The sequence below is a fragment of the Cyprinodon variegatus genome, unplaced genomic scaffold, assembly GCF_000732505.1.
Source record: "Cyprinodon variegatus isolate N-32 unplaced genomic scaffold, C_variegatus-1.0 Scaffold399, whole genome shotgun sequence".
NCBI lineage: Eukaryota > Metazoa > Chordata > Actinopteri > Cyprinodontiformes > Cyprinodontidae > Cyprinodon > Cyprinodon variegatus.
The window spans coordinates 541,813-566,012 of NW_015150852.1; the positions used below are offsets into that span (position 1 = coordinate 541,813).

At 37.3% G+C, this 24,200-nt stretch overlaps 1 protein-coding gene across 2 annotated transcripts in view; it reads left to right on the forward strand.

The window, feature by feature from the left end:
- The window catches only part of mib2 (mindbomb E3 ubiquitin protein ligase 2), a 68,340-nt gene that overhangs the window by 25,629 nt on the left and 18,511 nt on the right, over positions 1-24,200 (forward strand). For both annotated transcript variants that reach the window (XM_015387610.1, XM_015387609.1), the window contains exons 3-12: positions 623-794; positions 14,659-14,765; positions 15,840-16,034; positions 17,426-17,568; positions 17,776-17,883; positions 17,982-18,086; positions 19,232-19,394; positions 19,960-20,093; positions 23,125-23,273; positions 23,498-23,654. In XM_015387610.1, coding sequence (XP_015243096.1) covers positions 623-794; positions 14,659-14,765; positions 15,840-16,034; positions 17,426-17,568; positions 17,776-17,883; positions 17,982-18,086; positions 19,232-19,394; positions 19,960-20,093; positions 23,125-23,273; positions 23,498-23,654 — 1,433 coding nt within the window. The remainder of the gene's footprint in view (positions 1-622; positions 795-14,658; positions 14,766-15,839; positions 16,035-17,425; positions 17,569-17,775; positions 17,884-17,981; positions 18,087-19,231; positions 19,395-19,959; positions 20,094-23,124; positions 23,274-23,497; positions 23,655-24,200) is intronic.

Sequence of the window (24,200 nt, forward strand, 5' to 3'; positions counted from 1 at the left end):
AAACACGCCCCATAATCCAAGCTCTATGGAGCAGTATCAGACTCATATTCTGACTAGAATTGAGTAGGACTACGTCAGGCTACCCTTTCTATGCCCTAACCCTAAAACTAACTTAAACCTAACCATTACCCATGCATATTAACACCTTAGCCTTAAACCTAACCATTAGCAAAATAGCTTCTGAGGACCTGCAAAATGTCCTAACCTTGCAACAATTGGTCCTCAATTTGATGGTGAAATTGGAAAAATGGTCCTCTCTCTAAGGGCTAGACAGGTACACACACACCCACATCAACATACGCTCTCACTAAAGCAAGTCATTAGCATTTTGCTCCATTTAAAGCATCTTTCTGCCTCAGAAGCTCATTTAGTTAATTGAAATACAAAAAAGAGGTCATGCCACTGGGAGTATTTTATCGAGCTTTTTGAACCTTTTTTGTTCTTCATTACCTCTGGCATTGTTTATTGTTATAATTAACAAATTGAATGTTAATGATTTTACCTTTTTTTTTTTTGGGACATTTTATTTTATACCGCATAAAATTTAGAAAAATGAAGCTTAATTTTAATTTTTTTTAAAGAAAAGGAAAGACAAATGTCAGTCTACTTGTTCTGTTTGCAGGGGTCCGTCATTCCAATATCATCTGCGATAGCTGCAAGAAGCATGGAATCATGGGAATGCGATGGAAGTGCAAAGTGTGCTTCGACTACGACCTGTGCACCCAGTGTTACATGAACAACAAACACGACCTCAGTCATCCGTTTGAACGTTATGAGACGGCCCATTCTCAGCCGTGAGTACTCCATCGCTTAGATTATATTACCTGCTTGAAAAAAAGAGGCTTTCATATCTAACATCTTCTTTTAGCACAGGGAAGGAGGAAATTTGAGTTTTCTATATGCATATTTGAAAGTATTTCATTAGCAAAACTTGATGGAAACAACTAAATTCAAATAAACAAACTTAATTTTGAGAAAAAAAATAGAGTTGATATTTCATTGTTTTGAAGAAACAAATAAATGGCCTATAGAGGAGATGGAAACACGTTGGTCGAACAAGTTGACATAGTAAATACTTACATCACATGGCCAGTCAGCTTTAACTGCTGCCCATCCTGAATGCAAGCAGTAAAAAAATCTACTTCTCTCTAATCATCCCTGGATGTCATGAGCCATCGCTAATGCTAGTTGACATGATAAAGTAACACTGCAACAAGTCATTAAAACCCTGGTCCATTTATGATTTATTGTTAAGCTAACGCTTAACAATAAATCATAAATAAATTACAGCCAAGCGTAACAAATGTATGACCACGTTACACTCTGCTTCACCGTCTTAGTGACATTTTTCTTCTTTTTTGACAATTTAAAGGCTTGTTTAAAATTCCCATGAATTGTAGGGACTGTCGACTACATTTGATTTTTTGTCATTCAAAAATCCACAAAAACTTAAACGGATTAAGACCTGAACTTTATTATTTTATCCTAAGCAAAAGGTTTTTACTCATTTTATAGCAAATTGTAAGGACTATGAGGGCCACTCAGAACTAGGAGTTTAAGTCTTAATTAAAGCGGCTTCACAGTTCAAACGTGAATAAACAGGCTGATTAACTCATTACTGATTACTGATTAATTCAACTTTTGCTGTCTGTGAAATATGTGACTAATGACACACTAGTTATCACATGTACTAGCAACTAGTTTAGGGATGTTGATACACATCCTTTTATTATTTATGTTTTAGTTTGGAATGCTAGAGAATGTTTGATCAAACAGAGAAGAACAGTCAACAGCTTTAGGTATGAGAACAATTGAACCATTTATTATTAACCAATGAGTTTCATAAACTTTAATAGAAGCACAGTTTTTTCTAACAGCATGATAGTAATGGATATTTTAGATGCTGGTTGATATTCTCCAATATTTTTGTTTTTGCTGATATTGGACTGATAATTGATCAATATCGGATCAGGTCATCCCTCCATAATATCTTTAAACAGAGAAAAGGCAGGGATTTGATTTATACAAGAACAGTTTGAATATTAGTTCATTTTACCCCAATTAACCCAGAAGCCAGACAGTTATAACACATTCAGACTTGCAGCTGATTACAATACGCCTCGTGCTAATTTAGTCTTAATTAAAAGTAGATCAATGCATTTTGTGTCAACCCCCTGTTCTTTTTTTTTATATATGCCCTCCCCAGCTTTCAGCTGCTAGTTGGAGTTAGATTTGTTTCTCATTAGTTGAAAGATTATCCCTTCATCTAATGAAGCAGTTTGTAAAGATGTCTCCTATATCTAATTATAGATATCTAATCATGTTAAGTGCATAGTAAAGATTCTTTATAATGAGCATAATATATGCTTAACTCAAACGCAAGGCTTCAGCCAGGAAAAGACCTCCTCCACTAATGAAACATAATTCAAGATTGTTACGCTCTCTCTGAGCCTGTAAGAGTTACATTAGCTTACGGACTGGTAGTGAGAAGAACTCTTTTAAACTAAGCATGATGAGTTATAACAAACCATATGAGAGTTTATATTAGGGCTGCAGCTAACGATAATTTGGATTTTAATAGTAATAAATTGTTGTGCAAGCTTACCAGACGTTTTTGAGTATATTAAATAACTACAACAAGAAGTTAAGTTAAATAATAGATCATTAAAATAAAGGGTAAAGCTAGTTATGTATCATCAGTTAAATGATTAAAACTGAAATTTGCTTACTGCCCAGGCTTTTAGCCCCTTTCCTAAAAGGTTAGATTCCTGAATCCGCCTGTTAAAAATCCAGTTGTCTTTCACCAATTTAGTAATTTAGGCTAATTTAGCAACGTTATTAATCTCCAACCAACTAAATGTATCTCTGTTTATTTGGATGCTACTGAAAGAAAAGTGAATTCAGCCTGAGTGATAAATCCTTCACTGTGTAAAACAAACACAAAAGACCACGGGTTAAAATACAATAGTACCTTTATTAGCGACAACCACACAGTATTATATCTAATAACTTAGCAAACACTAAACACTACTGAAAATAAGCAAAATTGAAGAAATAAAAAGGGAAGACGGATTTAAGAGTCCATTCAAAGTCTGAGTGATGTTTGAAATTTGAGGGTTAATGCATTTGAAAGTGTCCTTTGTAATAGCAGCAGATAAATGTAAATAAACCCTGTCACACAGATGTTAACCACAGTCAGAACAGTGAAGTTTCATTCAGTTTATGGTGAAAAATTAATAAACTCAGGAATGCATTAAACTAGGATGAAGCTGAAAGACCAGTCAGCTTAGCTGGCCCCAGGGGTTCTGGTCGGGTCCAACTGAAACAAAGGGAGGTTTAGCTCACGATGTAGTAGTTAGCTTTAGCAACACGTGACTCGTTCTGTCTGTAGTGGGCATTAGCATTCAGTTAAACCTTTAAAAACCATCAGCAGTTGTATCAGAAAACTTATTTCAAATAAAACACAAACAGGGCTATCTATTCTACCTATAATTCACCCAAACAGAGCATTTATTAAGCATCAGATGGAAAGGAGTGGGAATGAGGAGGTTACTGTATTTGGTTCGGTGGAGGGAAGGCCTTCGGCTCGGTCCAGTTTTCTACAGACCCGTCTTTGGTCCAGTCCGTCCATCCAAGAGCAGCTCAAAGAGATTTGGATCAATCCGATGCAACGATAAGAGGCGATTTGCAAGGGGGTTAATTTTAAACTTACTGTAGCATGGGGCATCTCCCGTTTTAGCTACGATGGTTAGCTCGGAGCAGCAGCTTCTAGCAGCACTTCTTCGGCGCTGCTCCGTCCCTCTGTCTCAGGCGGTCACAGTGCGGCGGCTTCTAACGGCTCCTTTGGCGAACAGCAATCGGGGCCCCCGTTGTTCAGCAGTTAGCATATAGGGATTAGCTCTTCTTACACTGCGTTCACTAGGTTTGAATCGCAGGAAGAGTAAAAACACTGCGATCAGCTTTTTCTAAATCGCAGGAAAATAAAAATTGCGGTGCTCAGCCCCTTCTGAATCGCAGGAAAAGGGTAGTCTGACTCCCTTACAAGCGCAGACTTCTCTAGAGGGATTTGGTTGTTAAGTGGCATAGCCTTCAGCTGGAAGCGCTTTTATCTAGCCTCTAGCGGCACAGGGCCACCGGGAAATAGGACGCTAATATTGGAAGCTAGTGTTTGTAAAACCTATGCTGGAGTGGTGGGTCTTCAATGCGGCGTAGTTACGTTACTTGAACGACAATGGATCCCAACGCAATTATTTTGACAAATAATATTACGCAAAGGTTTTTACATATTTTAAACCAGGTGAAACTAAAACTTTTCCACTTAAAGAGTTCTGGATAGAGCATATTAACAGACAAAGGTTTTATTTTTTCAGTTTTGGTATAGTTATTGCTCTAAGTGGGTTGATCTGTCAGCTAAAGTCATGTTTTAGAATCTTTATACTACATTTAACGATTACTTGATTACTAAATAAGTAGATTATTTTTTTTAATAATTGATTAATCATCTTTAATCCTGTTAACTGTTTCTAGCCCTAGTATAGAGAACTGTTATTGTAACACTAATGCCATTATAGGAGCAAAGAAACAGGACTTCCAAGATCCAACTCCTTATATTTAGATAAACACTAATAATAGATCATATAAATCTTATTTTAAATGCATGAGTATTGCTCTACCTTGTTCTATTGGAATCCAATACTATGTATTTTTGTGTATTATAAAAAAATTAGAGGTGCCTTTAGGAGTTAAATAGGAGCATTGCTTTTAAAACAATGGCAAATATAATAATAAAGGATAGAAATCTCTAAATCCTGCATTTATTCTTTTTTTAAAACTTTACATTACTTTTGCATAAAAAGCCTAAATCTCCAGATTAACACTACTGATGTATATTTAGCTTGGCAGTTAAAAAATGATTTAGAAATTATTTTTGGTATTGGTTATTTTTTGGGCAGCACATACTCTCAAGTACTTCTGTTCGTTTGGCAGTTTTGACGAAGCACATGTGGCCTAGATTTGTCTAAATGTTTAGTGAGCTGACTGCAAGTGTCCTGTGAACCCAGATTTACTCGAGTGAGTTGTCCCTTTAGAATCTTCTCTTCTGCATCAGTTCACAGTAACGCTCCAAACGGCTCGCGGCACTGTCTGAATGTCAGCTGGATGGCCTGTTCTCATTTAACCGGGGTAATATGTGTGACCCAGATTTCTTCTAGAGTTTAGGCTGGTCCAGGTCCAGCACGGCAGCCTGCTGCCTAATGAATGCTGCAAATAGGTGTAGGAATCGTGACTCACTGCTCTTTTCAATGTGACCCGAGTCATCCGGTTCGTTGTTTTTCCTTTTTTAGTTTGTTTTTACCCCTCAAGTGGTTGGAGCTCAACTGTTATGAGCCAGGAAGAAAACACTAAATAACTAACTAGAGGAGCCGTGTCACTGGTATTTATAAAATAGAAATTATAAATCTAAGTTTTTTTTAAGGCTTTTTTGAAAAAAAAAAAAAAAAAAAAAGCAATACAGTATATGTTTTTGCACAGCTCTCTTATTTCTTTTTACTGTTGTTTCCTCATAGCCAGGGAGGGACATTTGGCATCTAAACACTTAAGACACCTAGGTTAACTCTAAGAAAATATAAGGATTTGTCTCCAATAAATATTATGAACCAGCTGGAGGACATTTAATATCTTTATCATGAAACCTAATCTATCATATTCAAAGAGTCACATAACCAAAGCTTTGATCAGAGCTAAAATAAGGGGACATAGATTATGATTAGTGGCAGGACTCAGTTGAGTTATTTACAGGTTCTGTAAATAATTAATCTCATTTTGATCAAAAATATATATAAAAAAAACCCATATTGACCAAATAATGACCTTTTTGTTCTTAAAACATCTTTTGCTAATGTATTTTATAATTAAAAAAAAACATATGACCACAACAACACATGAATTTATTGTTTTTAATCCATTATTTAGGTTAATCGACCGTCCGATTGGTCAAAAATTTTAGTCTTTTATTTATGTTTTTATACACACGGATATTTTATGCAACCCCTTTCATGTAGTGCTTCTTTAGAAGTGTGAACATTACATGAATGTTTATTATAACACAATTCCTGCCACTCAATTTTAGTAAAATATATATACATAACCTAAAAGAATAAAATACTACCATTAAGAGTTGAACTTTTGCTTTAAACTGAAGTTTAAGTTAAATTTCTCCAAAGATTGTAGTACTTAGTGCTTAGTACTATAGAATGTATTAAAAAAAATGTATTAAATGCGTTAACTTTTTGAGCATGTTAAAATCTGTATAGATTTAACTGAGATTAATGTCTTAACATTATAGCCCCAATTGTATTACAAAGTTTGTTTATAATTTTATAGAATTGCATAAATTACAGTTAAGAAATTAGAATTATGATACTTGGCTAGAATAAAAAAAATAATTGGCAAACGGAAAATGTTTTATGTACAGCTCTAGGATATGATTTATTAAATAGGTTGGAAAGAGACATAGAAAAATAAAAACTGAAAAAATTACAGGTATAAATTGGGAATACAGGTTGGCCAAAAGGTTAAATGATCTGAGCTCTGTTTTTCAAGGGTCCCATACCCACAAAACGGTGCCTGAAACTTGCTTATGTCCCTTTTACACAAAGGCTGTGATCTGTAAAATAAATAAATAAAAGATTAATGGGTAACTTTTAGTCCTAGCTGCCACTTTGGCCCATGCCTACTCTCATTATAGAGACACAAATGATGCAGCGGTACATAGAAGCTAAATTGTTTTTTTTATAAAGATTTTTGTAGTTTTTAGTCTTCTATATTTACCTCCGCCAAGGAGGGGATTAGTTTTAGTCAAGTTTGTTTGTCTTTCTGTCTATGTGTGTACAGGAAAACTTGAAAAGTTATGAAAGGATTTTAATCAATATTTTGAGTGAATGCAGAAGATTAGAGCAGAACAAACACCAGAGGCTACAGGCACACATGCTGTAGCTTATTTATAAACTTATGAAAGGATTTTAAGGAAACTGATGCTAAAGATGCCTTATGCAAAGGAACAATCCATTCAAATTTGGTAATGATCCATATTCGGTTATGATTTGGTAATTGCTCCATATGGAGCAAGATTTGCTGCTTAGCGGAGGTCTGTGCTCTCCCAGTGCTTTTCTAGTTTCTTATGTTTTTCTTCTGCTACTCTTTATGCTCCATCCAGAACCCTGGTCTCTCTTCAGTCTTTGTTTACAATCTCATAAAAAACGTGTTTATAAAATCAGCGTTGATATGAACAATTTAGTTGATGAATTGTTTGTCTTAGGATTATACCAGATTGTTAAAACAACAGTTTCCTTCTTTTTCTTTTCTATAAATCAAAGTTAGTTTCTTCCTGATTGCACATCATTTCACCAGTTATAGACTTAGCAATTTATCCACAATTATATTGATTTGAAGAAAAATCCTCTTTTTAAGCACTGGAACAGATTGGGATACTGGAACAACATCACATGAAAGTCACTTCTCGTTCGATAAACCAACCAGCCAAACAGTGAGGAGTATGTGTTCTCTGACTTACACACAATGTGTCTTTATTTTTAGGCCACATTGACCCAAATTTCTTAGACAGCATTTCTAAAGACTGATTTATACTCCAGCAATCATGAGACACACCGCTGTGCCCAGACTTATTTAAGGAAACCAAGCGCTGTTAAGAAAGACTGCTTTTATAGGAATATATGTGATAGTTTAGGAGCAAATTAGTGGATTTGTAGATTAAAAACAGGCCTTGGAAACTTTTCTTAGAGTCCTGATGGTGTAATGAGTTTCAGCATCATAAACATGGTGTGAGATCTGAGCCGGATGTGCTGTTGATAGGTGTTCCATTGTAATTACATCAGATTTAAATGGATCAGCATGCTTCCATTCCAAGATGTTCGGATTAAGAATTTCTACTTCCTAGAAGATATGCAGGACGTAACGAGAAACGACTCATGACCAGATTTAGTAAGAGGACAAAGTGACAATGGCGAAGCATCTTTGTTTCCTCACTTCAGTGTTTATTTCTTTCTTTTATGTCACACATATACAGTATATCTGTCTGTCTGTTTACACACATATAAAAGTTTTATTAATTGTTCTGGGAGCTCTTGTAGTGATCCATTATCCTCAGTTAGATCCCTTTGTTTGCCAGGGTTGTTGCACATCTATGTTGGAGCAGGACAATGTGTCTAGGAGCATATGCATGGACCATATGTTTATAAGAAGACGGGTTGGTCTGCAGCTAGTTAATCGGCTCTTCCTTACACAAACAACACACATGCAGTTCCAGGGAGCCTATCAGATCAAGTCGCTTTGTAATCCTTTTCTCCACGCATAAAGCAGGAACACTGCTGCCATAAGACATTGTTTATTTTTCCACTCTCTTCTCACGTCAATCCCATAACCTGGGACTAATTTCACTGTTGTTTTGAACACCTTTAGGTTAAGCTCTTCATAAATATTCTGCAGGTTTTTTTTGTTTTGTTTTTTAAGAGTTGTGGAGCATCTGGATTTATTGGCTGTTTATATACAGTTTCTTCCCTCCATTCTTAATTCTGATTCACATTTGTTATCTTTTCAAATGTGTTAAAAGAAAGACCTTGTTTCAAATGTTAATTCAATCTAACTATTCTAATATTTTGGGCACATGATGGTTTTATTGACTACCGTACCTCAGGAAGCACTGATCTTTAAGACAAACTACAATTTATGAATTGCTGTTCCTTCAAAGGTCATATGTCAGTACTGTTATAGCAGAAGTAGATAATATTCATAGTGTCTTCATTAATTGTAAATACAAGTGGCTAAATCTAGTATGGTGAAGCAACTAGTTGTTAACTTGAATCACTCCAAGGGGGGGGATCAGGATTAGTTTCCCGCCCTCTATTTACCACCAAAGCAGTGATTACCGTATTGTCCAGACTATAAGCTGCTACTTTTTTTCCATGCTTTGAACCACGCGGCTTATAAGAATGTGCTGCTTTTCTGTGGATTTTTCTAGAGGAGGAAGTCAAAGTTGGAAATGAAAGAATAAGGGTCTAATTTTCATGTAGCACAAAAACATGCTAGCAGCAGGCACAACGGATAACAAATGTCCCGACTTCGCACATTTTTACATCTATTTGCCATAAAGCTGTTAAACCAATGAAGAGACTGGGCTTAACTCCTGCAGAGCTGACGGAAGCTGGCATTATTCTTCGTCCCTACTCCAAGGGATATATTTCCAGCTCCCCGTACGGGTTTGGTGGGGGACACTTTAGTAGATATCAGCGGCTTATAGCCCGGTGCGGCTTATATATGTACGTTTTCAGTTTTTTCAAAAAATTTGTGGGCAGGGCTTATAGTGAGGTGCGTGTCACTACCCGATTCATCCCGGAAGCATGACCCGTACATCCGGGTGTCCATAAATAATGTAATTATAGTACTAAAATTATTTATTTATATCCTTAACTCACTAAAGAACACTAATACACATCTTTAAAAAAATGTTTTATGACTTTTTTGAGACAATTTTGATGCTACCGTATTTACATTTTCTTCATTAAACTGCTTCTCTGACATAATCATTGGACATGCTCAGAGCAGTCCGGCAAAATATAATTAAACCACCTTTGTCTGCATTTTAGTTGTCTTTCTTTAAATTACGCACTATATACCATAAGGTTAACACAAAAGGAAAACATATACCTCAAAAAGATTTATTTTTAAATCCAAAGCCGAAAAAGTTAGCTCCTGGAAGTAGCGTAGGATCCTATTTCCAGTGCAGATCGGGCAGAGATGAGTGATAAAACAAAAAGGATTTTAAGGCATTTATTTTCTCAGGAAATACATTAATGTTTCACACATTATATTTTAGTACGCTTCATTTAGGTCTTTTTAACAAAATAAAATCGGGCCGACCTGGATGTATATCTGGATGCACATATGAGCTGATGGCGCATTCGCAGAACGGATCGTACTTCCGGGACGGATCGGGTAGTAACAGTGCGCTCTAAATTCTGGAAAATTTGGTAATTAAACAGAAAACAAAAGTTGAAGGAGGTGTAACACCGGTCATCTTCCTGACTGACCAACAAACTGAAGATACAACATATAGAATATATTTTCCATCAGAGTTTCTGGCTTAAAATTAAAATGGTATGAATATTAATAATAGCATATCACTTAAGGTTACCTAGGGGAGTGATGGCCTAGTGGTTAGAGCACTGTGCTTTTGCTCTAAGGAGGTTGCAAGTACCTGGTTTGATCCCCACAGCCTGCACTATGGCTCCCTGAGCAAAACCCTTAACCCCCAGATGGCAGCCCACTGCTCCCCAAGGGGATGGGTTAAATGCAGAGGTGAATTTCTCCAGTGTGAGATTAATAAAGTTCAGAGTTCAATTAAAAGGAAAGCTTTTCTCTACATGCTTGGTCCCCTTCCTGATTAGCCCTTAGCTTCAGCTCCGGATATAAAACTAATCTGGATTGACACTAAATGGTGTCACCTACAGGATACTCTGCAGGTTATAACTGCTACTTGAACCTCACTTCAAAAGGTATTAAAGTATAACTTTTAATAATCAACCTTTTAATCAAATAAGTAGCTTCTTGCACAAGATTCCCTCCTTCTTTAATCTTTTTTTCTTAACATTGTGGTTGTTCACTTTGTCTTCCCCCATAGTTTGTTGGCAATAATGAGGCAAATCTTTTTGTGTCAGTAGGTTCTTTGCCCTTGATCCTTTCTATGATCAGGGCTGACATTTGGTTCAGAGGGATTACAAATGTTGATCCTTCGGAAGAAAGGCTACAAACATCAAACACTGAAGTGATGTTTACCTTTCACAGAAATGGGGCGGTTGTTGCTTAACTTATTCTTTAAGCATGAAATGAATGGTATCTTTTTGTTTTTTTAAATTATTATTTATGAGAAAGTTCTGCTTCTGTAAGAAGGGATTCTCCTGTTTGTTTTGATCATTTCCATCCAATCTGTGTTACAAAACCAGTGTAAACTGATCAAAACTTTTTTTTTACTTTAATAATAGTCTCACCATCATTGTGTTTTATACAAAAGTGCATATGCATATTTAAATAGGTACATTTAGTTGCCATCCTGTGAATGTTTATGACTTGCCCTAAGTTGGCCTGCTTTCAGATCTCTCTGCTGTCTAGGATTAGGCTAAAAGCTCTGCTCAGACTGTTTTGAGCACCATCCTGCTTGAGCTCAGTACCATCCTGAGATTTACTGCTAGTTGGCTTTACGAGCCAAATGGGCTGCCACGTCCCGCTGTAGATCAGCGGAGCCAGCAAGTATGGTAAACAAAACCTTAGACGGAAACGCAACCTGGTATGCCACGAAAACTTCTCTGAAACGCCTTAAGAAAGCGCACTCATAAAACTCCTCTTCAAAAAAGAAACATCAATTTGGATGTTAAATGATTTTGAGTCTGTCGGAGCTGCTTGGTTGAAATGGGACCTGGATCCTGTTGAGAAGCATGGGAATTGGCAGCTCCTTTGCAACAAGGTCTGATCAAATCTTCACAATAAGGTATGTCAGTTTTGTCAGATGAAATTGTCATGATGTATTCTTTGTATCAATGCTCTGATTCCTGATCTTTAGCAGTTTATGGATGTCTACGTTTTTGTTGTTGACCTATTTATTTCTTGTTATTCATTGTTATTACATAGAGATTATATGTAAAGGAGAAAATATGTTCTCCAGGGTTTTTGATAGTTTTAGGAATTGATATATTTGACAAAACATGAAGTAATTGTATGATAATCACTGTTTTTTATATTGAGAAGTACCCCCCTAGCCTTCATCTAAAATGTCATAGGCCAAAGAATCGCATCCAAGTACCTGTTGTTGATTGATGCGTTTATTTATCAACATGGTGGAGTTCTAGGTTTTGATTAATTTGATGAATAGGCTGAAAGTGTTTTGATTTTCTTGGAGTTAGACCTCCTGATTGCTCATCAGAGCCCCCCAAAAAGAAAAAAGAATATCATCAATCATACTACTATAGCTAAAATTAGAGTTTTTACTGAATGTTTATAATTTAGTTACTATGACCCCAAATTATTTTTATTTATTATTGTAATTTGTTGGTATTTCAAAACATTACTGTCATACCAAACTTTAAACATGATATCATTTAGTGCTGCTTCTGCCTCATCAAATTTATGACCATTTACTTTCATCACATCTAGAAATATTATCCACCTGAATTTGTCTTTCTTGGGAACGCAGAAAAAACTGCTGACAAGAGCTCACAGCAACACGTGGGGGAAGGGCAGCACTATGTTACCTTGCATCTTCAAGTTTACAATTTCTCAAGAATTGATGTTTTAACAGAAAATTATTGTTTTCTTTATAAAATGTAACTTTTTAAAACCTCTCCAAACCAGAATACAACCATCCATTAATGTCACTTAAGAAATGTCAGCAGCCTAAATCCTTAGTCCTTTAAATACACTTGCATTAGAAGGGGACATATTATTCAGAATCTTAACAAATCTTCCTCTTTAAAACATTTAACATATCTGAAGTCTAGGAGTTATGAAAAGTTAAGTTTGTCCTTCTTAAAGCCATCATTGCCAAGAATCTACATTGAAATTATTTTCAACCAATAATTTGATTTTATTACAATTTCCCTTTGTATTGACAGCAAGGTATGGAGACATCCACATAATGTAGATGTGTCATTCCACGTTTTCACTGTTTTCATGATCTTCAAGGCTTGAAGGTCCAGGGTCCATGGTTGCGAGACTTTACTGTAACTTCTGTTTGATATAGCTCACTTCTACATGCTTGCATAGATCTCCTTGTTAGCTCGAAGTCTCTCTTTCCTTTTTTCCTGGCAGGAAAACCCACGTTAAACATATTACCTCGACATAAAGGGATGGAGAACTAGGATGTTAATGAGGGACAATGTGGTGCAGACGTGGCTTTTTCAGTCGTTTTGTATTTAAAGCGTTTACCTGTTCTAATTTAGAGCATCATGTTCAGCTCTGTGACAATAACTGCAGCTCTGCTTTGCTCGCATTAAGGAAAAGCACCTGTCAATTAATTTTCTTACCTTTTTTTTCCAATGCTACCCAATAATATGCGTGACGTTGCTTTTATTTGTGGGACAGAAGTGAAAAATGCACGACTGTCCCGTAGAAATCGGGACATCTGGTCATCCTAGAGGGCAGGGTGGGAAGTGCATCTATTCCATCTAAAGGGAACGCAGATGAACCTCAGAACAAGAGTAAACATGAAGCTACAATAATTCAGACCAAAGCATTGCAGTTGCACTTTATATAGAAAAAAAACTATTGTGGTTATTAAGTAAGAAAAGCATGATAGTATTTGAAAGAGAAGAGCAGAAAAGTTCTCAAGTGCAGCCTTGAGGTTTGGTTATGCCTCATGTATCGTTTGCAGCATTTCTACTCTGTGCTGCTTTTCCCTGCTTTACCCAATATTCTGTCTGACTCCAGAGGGGCTTATTGTGCATAGAGTGCAGGCTTACTACACCACTCATCATGTTGAAGTAGAAATCATTTTTATAGCATTAATATGTCATCCAAGAAGCAAAGTAATCTATTTTTCACAATATGTTTATTGTTGTAATTATTATGAACCAAATCATACAGAGCTGTCTATCATCATAGATGTGTTTCCTTCTCTGAACAGTCCGTGTAGTTACACATCTTCCTAGTTTCAAAATGATATCGGTATGGTGGGGCATGGATGCTAAATAATGTAATTTAGCCGTGTAGGCTGGAGGCATCAAGCATAAACCAGACTTTAGTCAAAAGAAAGCGAATGCGGAAGAACTGCGTCTAAATACAAGCTAAATAGGCTGCAATCAAACTTTAACTGTATTCTAGTTACTCACATAAACATCAGTTGCATCTGCTAATATGTACAATATCTGTCAAACATCCATACTGAAAACAAAGTATTTCTCTTTATTTTAACATTTGAACATTATATGTGATCATTCATAAAAGTACGGTTCATTTATGTTGCTTTTACCTCAGTATTCCAAGTTCAATAAACAACCTAGATGTATTTGATTAATATCATACCCATTGTTTTTTTTAGAAAAACAGCACAGCAAGTAACCAAAGTGCTTTAGAAAGAGATTAAGAGAAACAACAGGAATAAAATAATAGAACAGATAATCATGTTGGAGCTATAGAAGGTTGAAATATTAGAGGTACATAGATAAAAGGATAAAGATGAAGTCAGATGTTAACTTGCTTTGGGTTGAAGGCCCCCAAAAATTGGTTTCAAGTGAGTTTTTAGAAGAGCAGTAGATATCTTGCTTGTCTCAGCAGCAGCTCAGTCCACATATTAGGAGCCACATAAAGGCTCCATCTACTCATCATTTATTGAATGTGTTCAGGTAAGTCGGAAGCATCAGGTCTGCCGATCGAAGAGCCTGGAATAGGATGTTAGAACCTTTAGAAGACTTGGAAAAGAATAAAGATGAAGGAAAACAATAAAAACTAATTACAGAATCAAAGATAAAACAAACAAACTTAGCTGATCCAATGTGTCTTGTTGGTGCTAATTTGATTACTTGCTGCCTAGCTGCTCTTTTTTAAAGTGGGCTGCTGAGGTGTTGGTTCACCTTCATCTTACTGCTCTTGTCACAGAGTGAACCTGACGCCGAGACAGAACCTCCCGCGCATCATCCTCAAAGGAATCTTCCAGGGAGTCAAAGTTGTCCGTGGACCAGACTGGGACTGGGGGAACCAGGACGGTGAGGGCTGTGTTTGTTTGTCTGCTGTGTGTGTGCGTGTGTGTGTCTGTGTGTGGGGGGGGGGGTCTTATTACTAACCAGGTTCTCTTTACGGTTGGTTTCATTAAACGTAGAGGTGTCTCTCCTTGTGAACATCATTCTAACCTTACGCCTCACTAACCCACACTAACCTGTTTCTGTGTGTGTTTTGCATCACCAATGCGTCATTGGAGTTTGTCCCACAGATGTGCCAGTTTGTTTTTTTTGTTTTGTTACAATCTTTGTTGAGTCCTTGTTTCATAACATGTTCTCTTTCTTTTTTACTCCATCATATGAACTCTCATGATGTTATGCGTGTTTGTTGTTTTGAAAGATGTACTTTGATTCTCTCAGCTCTGCTTAGCAAAGGATTGAAGCCTTAAATGAAAACAATCTTCCAGATCAGTGCACTAAATGAACGCTTGGAAATCCTCCCTTCATAGAAAGAGAAAATGGTCAAAAGTCTGTTTCTGTTTGCATGTCTGAGTCCGAATGAGTCAAAATGTCCTGTTGGGTTCTGCCCTGGGGTTCAGCTAACTCACCCATCAGGCTTTCTGCAGCCTGTGCTTGTGGAGCTCTTAGAGCATGCTCAGATTCTACTTTCTTTTTCCTGGAGAAGAAAATCAATCGATTTACTTTAATGGTCTTAAAAATCTATGATTTCTTAAAATCTGTGTTCTTCATTATGGAACTTAAAGAAAAAAAAAAAAAAATGGTTTTGTCAGGTGTTTTCCCCATGAAAACATTTCTCTTTGTATCTGACTCTGTATTCTTTGTATACTTTCTCTTCATCATAACCCTGTATGTATATTACTTCAAATGTTGTTTTTAAATGGAAAAGTTTTAATCCACTGGGCATTTTTCCCCCAGTACCCTTAAACTTATCCAGCTTTGCCTCTTGTATTTCTGTTTTTTTTTTTTTTTTTTTTTTTTTTTAACTGACCAATCCAAGAGGAAAGTAGGAGTCCACATGGCTGCTGAGCCCCTTTGCTTCCTTAATTCAGCACCAACACCCAAAAGTTTAACTAATAATCTANAATGTATTTGTGTGTTTAGGTGGGGAGGGTAAGGTTGGGAAAGTGGTGGACATTCGTGGCTGGGACACGGAGTCCGGCCGCAGCGTGGCCAGTGTCACCTGGTCCAATGGCACTACCAACGTCTACCGAATGGGCCACAAAGGCAAAGTTGACCTAAAGTACGTGTCGGATGGTCAGGGAGGCTTCTACTACAAAGATCACCTACCTAAGCTTGGTATGTATGTGAACAGAGAACACTTTATCCCGAAAACATATTCACACCTTCAACAGTTGAATCATTTTGATGGAATTTTATGGAATATACTAAATGAAATGGAGAAGAATTGTGGTGCCAAAAAATGTGTGAAAACTGTCTCACTTTTTTATATATCAGTTTTCAGGTCTGAGATTCTGGTCTTTCATTGTTGCTTTTGCAGCATGTTTTACCAGATATTGAACTTTGAACCTCAACATATCCTTTTCAGGATTTTACAATTTTTCTTCCAGCACAGCCCTGAGTTTTAACCCATCTTACCTATGACAGACTGATGAAAGAATCCCCATTACATCATACTGCCACCACCATCTGGACATTTAGGGTCATGTGATTTTCTAGTCTTGCATCCAGACCAAAAAAGTTTAATTTCTCTTATCAACAGAGCACACTCCTTCACTGATTAGATGTGTCTTTCTTACACAGCCTTTCTTACAAAACTTTTGTAGGCATGATTAGTCGATAGAAGCTCTTATTTGAATTATTGTTGTCTCTGGTTCCTCCAGAGCTGGTGTGGTTCTTTTGACTGCTCCTTTGATTGATGCCATCCTTTTCTGTCCTCTTAGTTTGAGGAGACAATTATTTTATAGACTTCTTGTTGAACCGTACTCTTTTTATTTCCAGATAGTGGTATGAACGTTGCTCAGAAAGATCTCCAAAGCTTAGTAAATAATGTTATTACCTAAGCCTGCTTTATACTTTCCCACAATCCTTTCTTGCTTGCTGTCTTCCCAATAATGTTTGTTCATTAATCTGTAAAAATGTAGCCTGTTCCAAAGGGTTTATCCTTTGCACATGCAGGTAGACTCTTTCAATATGGCAAATTCTTTTAACATAAAATGAACTTCTTCTTTCTATCTGTAAACAGTTTTAAGATGAACTACATTTTAAATATCCTGAATGGTACTTTAAGATATCAGAGTTTGTATCATGACTAGTGACAAGAACAATTCAAGATACAGTATCATCAATGGCAAAATGTTAGTTTTAATTAATTAATAATTAGTATTAAACCTTGTCTAAATGTAAATGCAGTTATCTTAATTAACTATTATGTCTTGTCAAAAACAGATTCAAGATGTAATTTAAGTGTGATGAAGCTGATTTTATATCAAAACGGCCTGCCTTACTTCACTAACTGAAGTGCAGTGCACTCATTTTTATTCAAAGGTTTAAAGCAGGATCAATGTATTAAACCATTTTACAACGCAGCACCAATATCTATCGGTCTGTCAAATAAAATCGCTGTAAAATATTTAGTTTTCCGGGCAAAATTTTGAGTAAATGGAGTGTCTCCCTCTGCAAAACCCAGAAGGCAGTCATTGACTCTTCGCTTCTTCCTTTCCACTCAGGTGAGCATGCAGAGCTCCAGCGCCAGGAAAGCGCTGACGGCCACTCATTTCAGCAGGGAGACAAAGTCAAATGTCTGCTGGAGGTGGACATCTTGCGACAGATGCAGGAAGGACATGGTGGATGGAACCCCAAAATGGCAGAGGTACGTATGAGAACCACTCCTTTGGTGAGAGGGTAGAAACACTTTGCTCTCTCCTCAGTTTGCATCGCCGATAGAGTGGCTTTGATGGATGCTCTAATAAACCGAAGGCAATCAGAGCATCCACATTCACTGTCATGGTGGCTGATTGCAGTGTTGTGGTCTGAGGGGACCTTGAATAACAAACCGTTTTTTTTTTTTTTTTTGCAGTACATCTGTCGGATTGGGACAGTTCATAGAATAACCGACAGAGGAGACGTCCGGGTCCAGTACAGCAACAACATCCGCTGGACCTTCCATCCAGGAGCGCTCACTAAGGTACTAATCATAGAAGGCAGAACAGCTTTGATCACAGCTTCAATATGATTTTAGATTTAGCTTCAGAAACGTTAATGCGTTCCTTCTTCCTCTGTCAGGTGAACACCTTTGGAGTCGGGGAGTTGGTTAAAGTGTTGGAGGAGCTGGAGACTGTGAAGAGACTTCAGGCTGGCCATGGGGAGTGGACAGACAGCATGACTCCTGTATGCTGGGCTTTAGTTTCTATTCAACTCCAGTTTAATTAATATGTCGTTTTTTTGTTGTTGTTCTTGTGAAGCTATAAACAGAAGTTTAAACAAGTAAAGAAATATAATGAATTTTATTTAATTATTTAATGAAATTACTGTTCTGATTTCCTAAAATTTTTCTTTGGACTGTACTATTCAGAGATTTTATGTGTGAAGGTATCTTTTTCTTCAACTTAATGATTTTTTTTACTAAAACACCATACTTGGTTCTCCTGGAAAATTAAAGTCCCTTTCCTTTAGATCTAGCATATTTTGCAACGGACAGAAGATAAAACAAAGCACCTTTCCTGAAACAACTTCCTGTTGCTCTCCCTTTCTTTCCCGCTACCTAAATAAACCCCATATGAAGGTTAGGCGATCGGACAAATCTATCGACCATTGATGATAGATTCAGCCCTTCAACGATCGTTTTTTTTTAAGAGCGTTTTTTTTTTTTTACTTTTGTTTCTTTTTTGGACCTACGGGTTAAGTTGCTGCCCTCACAACAAAAAACACAATTCTGTTTTTAATGGTACACACAAACTCCTTCTAGGTGCAACTATTAAAAACAACTATATTGTCTCATAACATGGTCAGAGCAACTGAAAAGGGGAAACTATTCACTCTAGACAAAAATTATACATTTTTTTACCATATTGCGGTTGAGCAATGCACAGGTGGTTAACAATATTACCAGTGGTGCAGAAGTCGCGCTCCGAAGGGGTGCTTGTCTTTACCCACAAAGTCACTTGCACGAATATATTCCATCGCCATTTGTTGGACTGATGGATATTGGTTGGAAATATTTTCTTATTGCCCGACCCCACCCCATATATATGTCTCATCATAAAAATTACTTCTGCTATTAAAGCTTCTTATATCTTTCCTTCTCTGACTCTAGCAAAGACTTTAGGTTTTCTCCCTGCAGCGGCATCAGCATTATTAGTTGCACTTGGTGCGTTTTCTAACAGGATGATTTGGTTTCTTAGTGTATTTCTAAACATTTTAACAACTTCTCTCACCAAAATAATTCTAAGTTGTCCTTCTGGTTTCCTGCTGCCTGGTTTGTTATCTAAATTAAAGTGTAAAAGATGACTCTTACCTTGGTGCTTTCTCTGTAGGTGCTTGGCCAGGTCGGAAAGGTGTTAAAAGTATATGCAGATGGCGACCTACGGGTGGCATTCGGAGGCCAGACTTGGACGTTCAACCCAGCGTGCCTTTCAGCCCAGCCTGCAGAGGTCGATGCAAACCTCATGACGGCCGAGAACCCCAACGAATCTGGAAGTAAGGCCTCTGCGGGGACCAGGGAGCTCATCTCAAAGCGCTGTGGCTTGGCCTTCATTTGTCACTCTTTCATCCTCTCCAGCCCTCCTTTTAGCTCTGTCTCTGCTTTGCATGCCTCCTCACACAGGCTGCCAGAAATGGTCTTTCTTTTCTTTTTTTTCCCATTAATGTGCAAACAAGGTGTCCGTTTGTTTAAGAGCTCTTCCCTGTAGCATGTTGCAGCGTGCTGACAGCAAGACGCTTTGGCAGCTCTGCTGACATTTGACATCTTGTCAGAAGTTCTTAATCATATCATACTCTGTGTTTATGTTCACCTCAGTTGATGGAAGGGTGATAACATGTCGCTGTGTGTGCATGTATGTGTGGTCAGATTCACTCTGCATGGAAGGACATTTTGACTCATTCCTGTGGTTTTGTTCAGTTCTGACAAATTCATTAACTACTGCTGTTTTTCGGATTCTGCCCTGCTGAAAGTCCTTTGTGGTTAACTTTAGATTGACGACACTAACATTTCTCCATCTTTCTTATCCTCTTTCCACAACCTCCCCCCTCTGCGTCTGATCAGGTACTGTCATCTCTGTGCTGGAGAAGCTTCTGTCTCAGTCCACGGAGCAGGACAACCCCAGCAGGCTGGTGATCGAGGCGGCCCACGGCAGTGCCAACAAAGTGCGGGAGTTGGTGCAAAAGTATCCTGACAAGGTTTGTGCAGCATTTCTCCTTTTCCTTGAAGTCCAAGGTGTAGTTTATTTAATCAGAGAAGGAAAAACCAAAGCAAGAAGTTTGATGAAATCATAAAAACTAATTTATCTCATGATTTGGTTTCTGCTTTGAAACACTGAGATATATGATAATATGTTGTATTTAATTTAACAAACCTATATTTTGAGTGTAGAGTTTTGTAAATAAAATGTATATATGGCATCGTTTAGAGATATAAAAAATTTAGGAAAAAGTGAAAATCTTAATGTTTTGGGGATTGATTTCATATAAGCAGTTGAAGCAGCTCATTNTCATGATTTGGTTTCTGCTTTGAAACACTGAGATATATGATAATATGTTGTATTTAATTTAACAAACCTATATTTTGAGCATCAGGGTGTTTACACAGAACCTATCTATGGCATCGTTTAGAGATATAAAAAATTTAGGAAAAAGTGAAAATCTTAATGTTTTGGGGATTGATTTCATATAAGCAGTTGAAGCAGCTCATTTCAATAAGTTTTCCTTTGGTGGGTATTATTTACCATAGATAGGAATGCTGAAATTATACAGGTATGTAAGGTAAGCCAGCGAATAGGTCACTCATGTGCCTCTATGAATTCCTCCATTGCATAAAGCAGTGATTGTTTAGCGGCACATCCAAAGGTCGTTTCCTATTTAGTCTAAACAAATATAAAATCTGCTGTGTTTATTTTAGAAGCTGGATTCATGATGAACTCCAGATTAATTTGTCTAAATAAATGCTCCAGGTTTGGACCTCATGTTAAATCACAGGTTTTAATGCAGTGCTTGTTTTCAGTCAAAACACCCTAATTGGTTATTTTTATTTAATCTACACCATGTTATGTTTTTCCTGTGTTTTCCATTTATCTGCTGTAGATGTGTTTCCTTAACCCAAAGTTGTCATGAAAAGTAAAATAACTTTCATAATTAAAAGCCTTGATTATTATATTATTTATGACCAAGATTTGAGTGAAAAAAAAAACAGACTGATTTGAATAATTACCAGAAGTGTGTTTAATATATTGAAAGATTAATCTATTTGGAAACATGCTGTCAAATACAGGAAAAAAATCAGTAAATTCCTGTTAGGTACCTTTTTTTATTAACATTTTAGGAGGTTTTGTTGTTTTTTGTTTTTTCCCCTCTGAAGTAAATCCTGCATTTTATCGGTGATGATTTTTGTTTTTTTCTATCAACAAATGGTTATATCACTGCTGTTTAGTATGTGCAGGAGAAACTCTCTAAGGATTAAAAAGACCTAATAAATGGAGATCTGTGACCTTCAGTGAGACACAGCGCCATGTGCCCTTTTCCACACAAACAGTGCAGCAGAGTTACTTATAAACTGAGGCTACAGAGAGAGAAGAACAACCAGTTTGATAAGATGATAAACCTGCTGCATCTGGTTTGATTTATCTTCTTTTTAACTTATTTCAAATATGTATAATTAAAGGTAGGGCTGGGCAAGATATCAACAGTAAAAAAAATGCTTAGATTCTTTGTTTGAAGGAAATCTAAGATATGGCTTTATTGTTCATATCAAGTTTTCATCTTTTGCGTTATAATATATTTGCCTGTGGGTTTATTTTGGTCATTTCTAATGTTTATCTACAGCTGCATTTCAATGGGGGTATTTAATAATTGATGTGGTAAACCAACATAAAATCGTGTTTCATTGTGCGGTTAAAGGAAAATGACACAAAAATGGGAGATTTTTAATGCAAATCTGTTCCCTATGACTCTTTTACTTTAATTAAAATCCAAATGTACCCCATTTTATTTGAAGTTCACCTAATCAGAAGCCAGTGCTCTCTTGTGTTTAATTTGATTTCATGATGAGTCCAGATGTTCAGTAAAAGCCTCAGAGGTTTGTTAGAGAACATTAGTAAACAAACAGCATCATGGAAACATAGAAGCAGCAGGCCGGTCAGAGAGGCAGGTGTTTAGAAGCTCAAAGCTGGGGCAGATTATTAAACGATTCATTTAGTAAATTTGAATACAGAGCACTGTTTTAATCACCATCCAGAACCACGGGGTATTGTACAATTTTAGACCTAAAGGGACATGGAATTGTAGCTGAACTGACAGGCAGGGAACGGAGCGCATTAATCAGAGAAGCAGCCTTTGTAACTCTGGAGGAGCTGCAGAGATCCACTGCTCAGGTGGTTTACAGGACTACTGTTAGTCTTCCTCTCCACAAATCTGATCTTTTATAAAAGATTGGCATGAAGGAAGCCATTATGGAGTGTTTACAGTTTGAAACAAGACAATTAGAAGAGTGATCTCACTAGGTGAGAATGAGCTAATTTTTTTGGCCTACAGTTAAAAAGCTTGATGTTGCTGAAAACATTTTCCAACAATGAAACCCATCATGCTGTGGGAAGGTTTCTGTTCATTGTAGAGGAGGGAAACTGATTGAAGTAGATGGCATAATGGGCTGAGCTAAATACAGGACAATCCTGGAAGAAAAAGAAAATGTTTGCAAAGAGTTGCGACTGAAGCAGAGCTTCAACTTCTAGGATCTCAAACCTAAACATACAGCCACAGATACCAGGTAATGGTTCAGATCAAGGACTGTCTCAGTTCTGGCCTCACTTAGTCTATTATTCCATTCTAACTTAGCTTTAAAAGTTTTACAGAGGTCCTAAAAAAAGAAAAAATCCTTCCAGGTCTACAGCTGGTAGAGATAAAACCCATGTAACCCCGAGCAGGTAAGGAAAGCTCAACACATTGTTGATTTTTCCAGCAGTTTCTCCTTGAAGTTTATGGTTGTGGTGTGAAAAAATGGGGAAAAACTTAACGGGGTGTGAATACTTTTGTAAGGCATATCTTTGTTGTGCTCCTGTTTTGCTATGACAGCACTGCTGCTGGGATTATCTCTGTCACGTGTATAAGGAGAAAGGCTTGTGTGCGCAGATTATTTCGTGCCAGTCTCTGATCAGCTCTGTTGGCGCGCTGTGCTTTTTTGTTTCTCATGAATCTCCAACTTCGTCTGTGTTCCTGCCAGGTGGATATCAAGAACCAAGGCAAGACGGCTCTGCAGGTCGCCGCTCACCAAGGCCACACAGAGGTGGTGAAGGCTCTGCTGCAGGCCAACAGCTCCATCGAGGTGAAAGATGAAGACGGAGACACAGCATTACACTACACTGCCTTTGGGTAAGGGCGCGTTACTGTTCTGAGCCTGCATTCATGTGTAGACAAGTTTTTATGCAGAAATCAGGGAAAATGTTGCAAAGGTGTTGACATAAACCTACTTGCATTTATCTGGTGTGATGAGTTTATTTTTAGTCCTTTGATTCACCTAAATTAGCCAGTATTTCATAAAAACAAAGACCAGCTAATAAAAACGTTTAACCCATGTTGGTTTGTTTTTACTTCAGTAACCAGGCGGAGATTGCACGGCTGCTCCTGAGCAAAGGGGCAAATGTCAACGTACTGAACAACTCCATGTGCACAGCGCTACACATTGCCGTCAACAAGGGCTTCACTGACGTGGTGCGGGTGCTAACTGAACATTCGGCTGACGTCAATCTCCAGGTGAGCGGGTGCAGAGACCCCTGCAGCTTCAACTACAATATGTTGTACTACACATGAGCACCTGAAAAAAGACCCTAATTTATTACTTTTCTCTTTTTACCTCTTTTTGTGGCTATATTGACTGTTACATTGAATGGGTTGATAGATATTGGTGTAATTCATGATCTATTGATGCTAAAGATATGATCATATTGATGCAAATATGTGGGTAAACTGGTGTTGGTGGCTTGATATTTAAGCTCCCTGTCACGGACACAATGGTGAACTCACAGTGGCTTAGTCTGATCGCGTCTTTACAACGGGATCTCGTGTAAATCACTCACTGCAGTCGCCTCATTTGGATTATGTGTGAACACGCTTTAGTCATTCACTGTTTACGTTGAGTTGTATACTTGGTTCCTGCTTAGTCTGGTAAGGGTTTTGACTACAGGTTACATATTATCTGTCCAATAATTCCTTTTTCCCATCATTGATTAGTCTGTCTTTTCTTCCTTCTTTTGGTTTAAACTTCTATACCTTTGAAAAACTGATAAATAGGACAGCAAT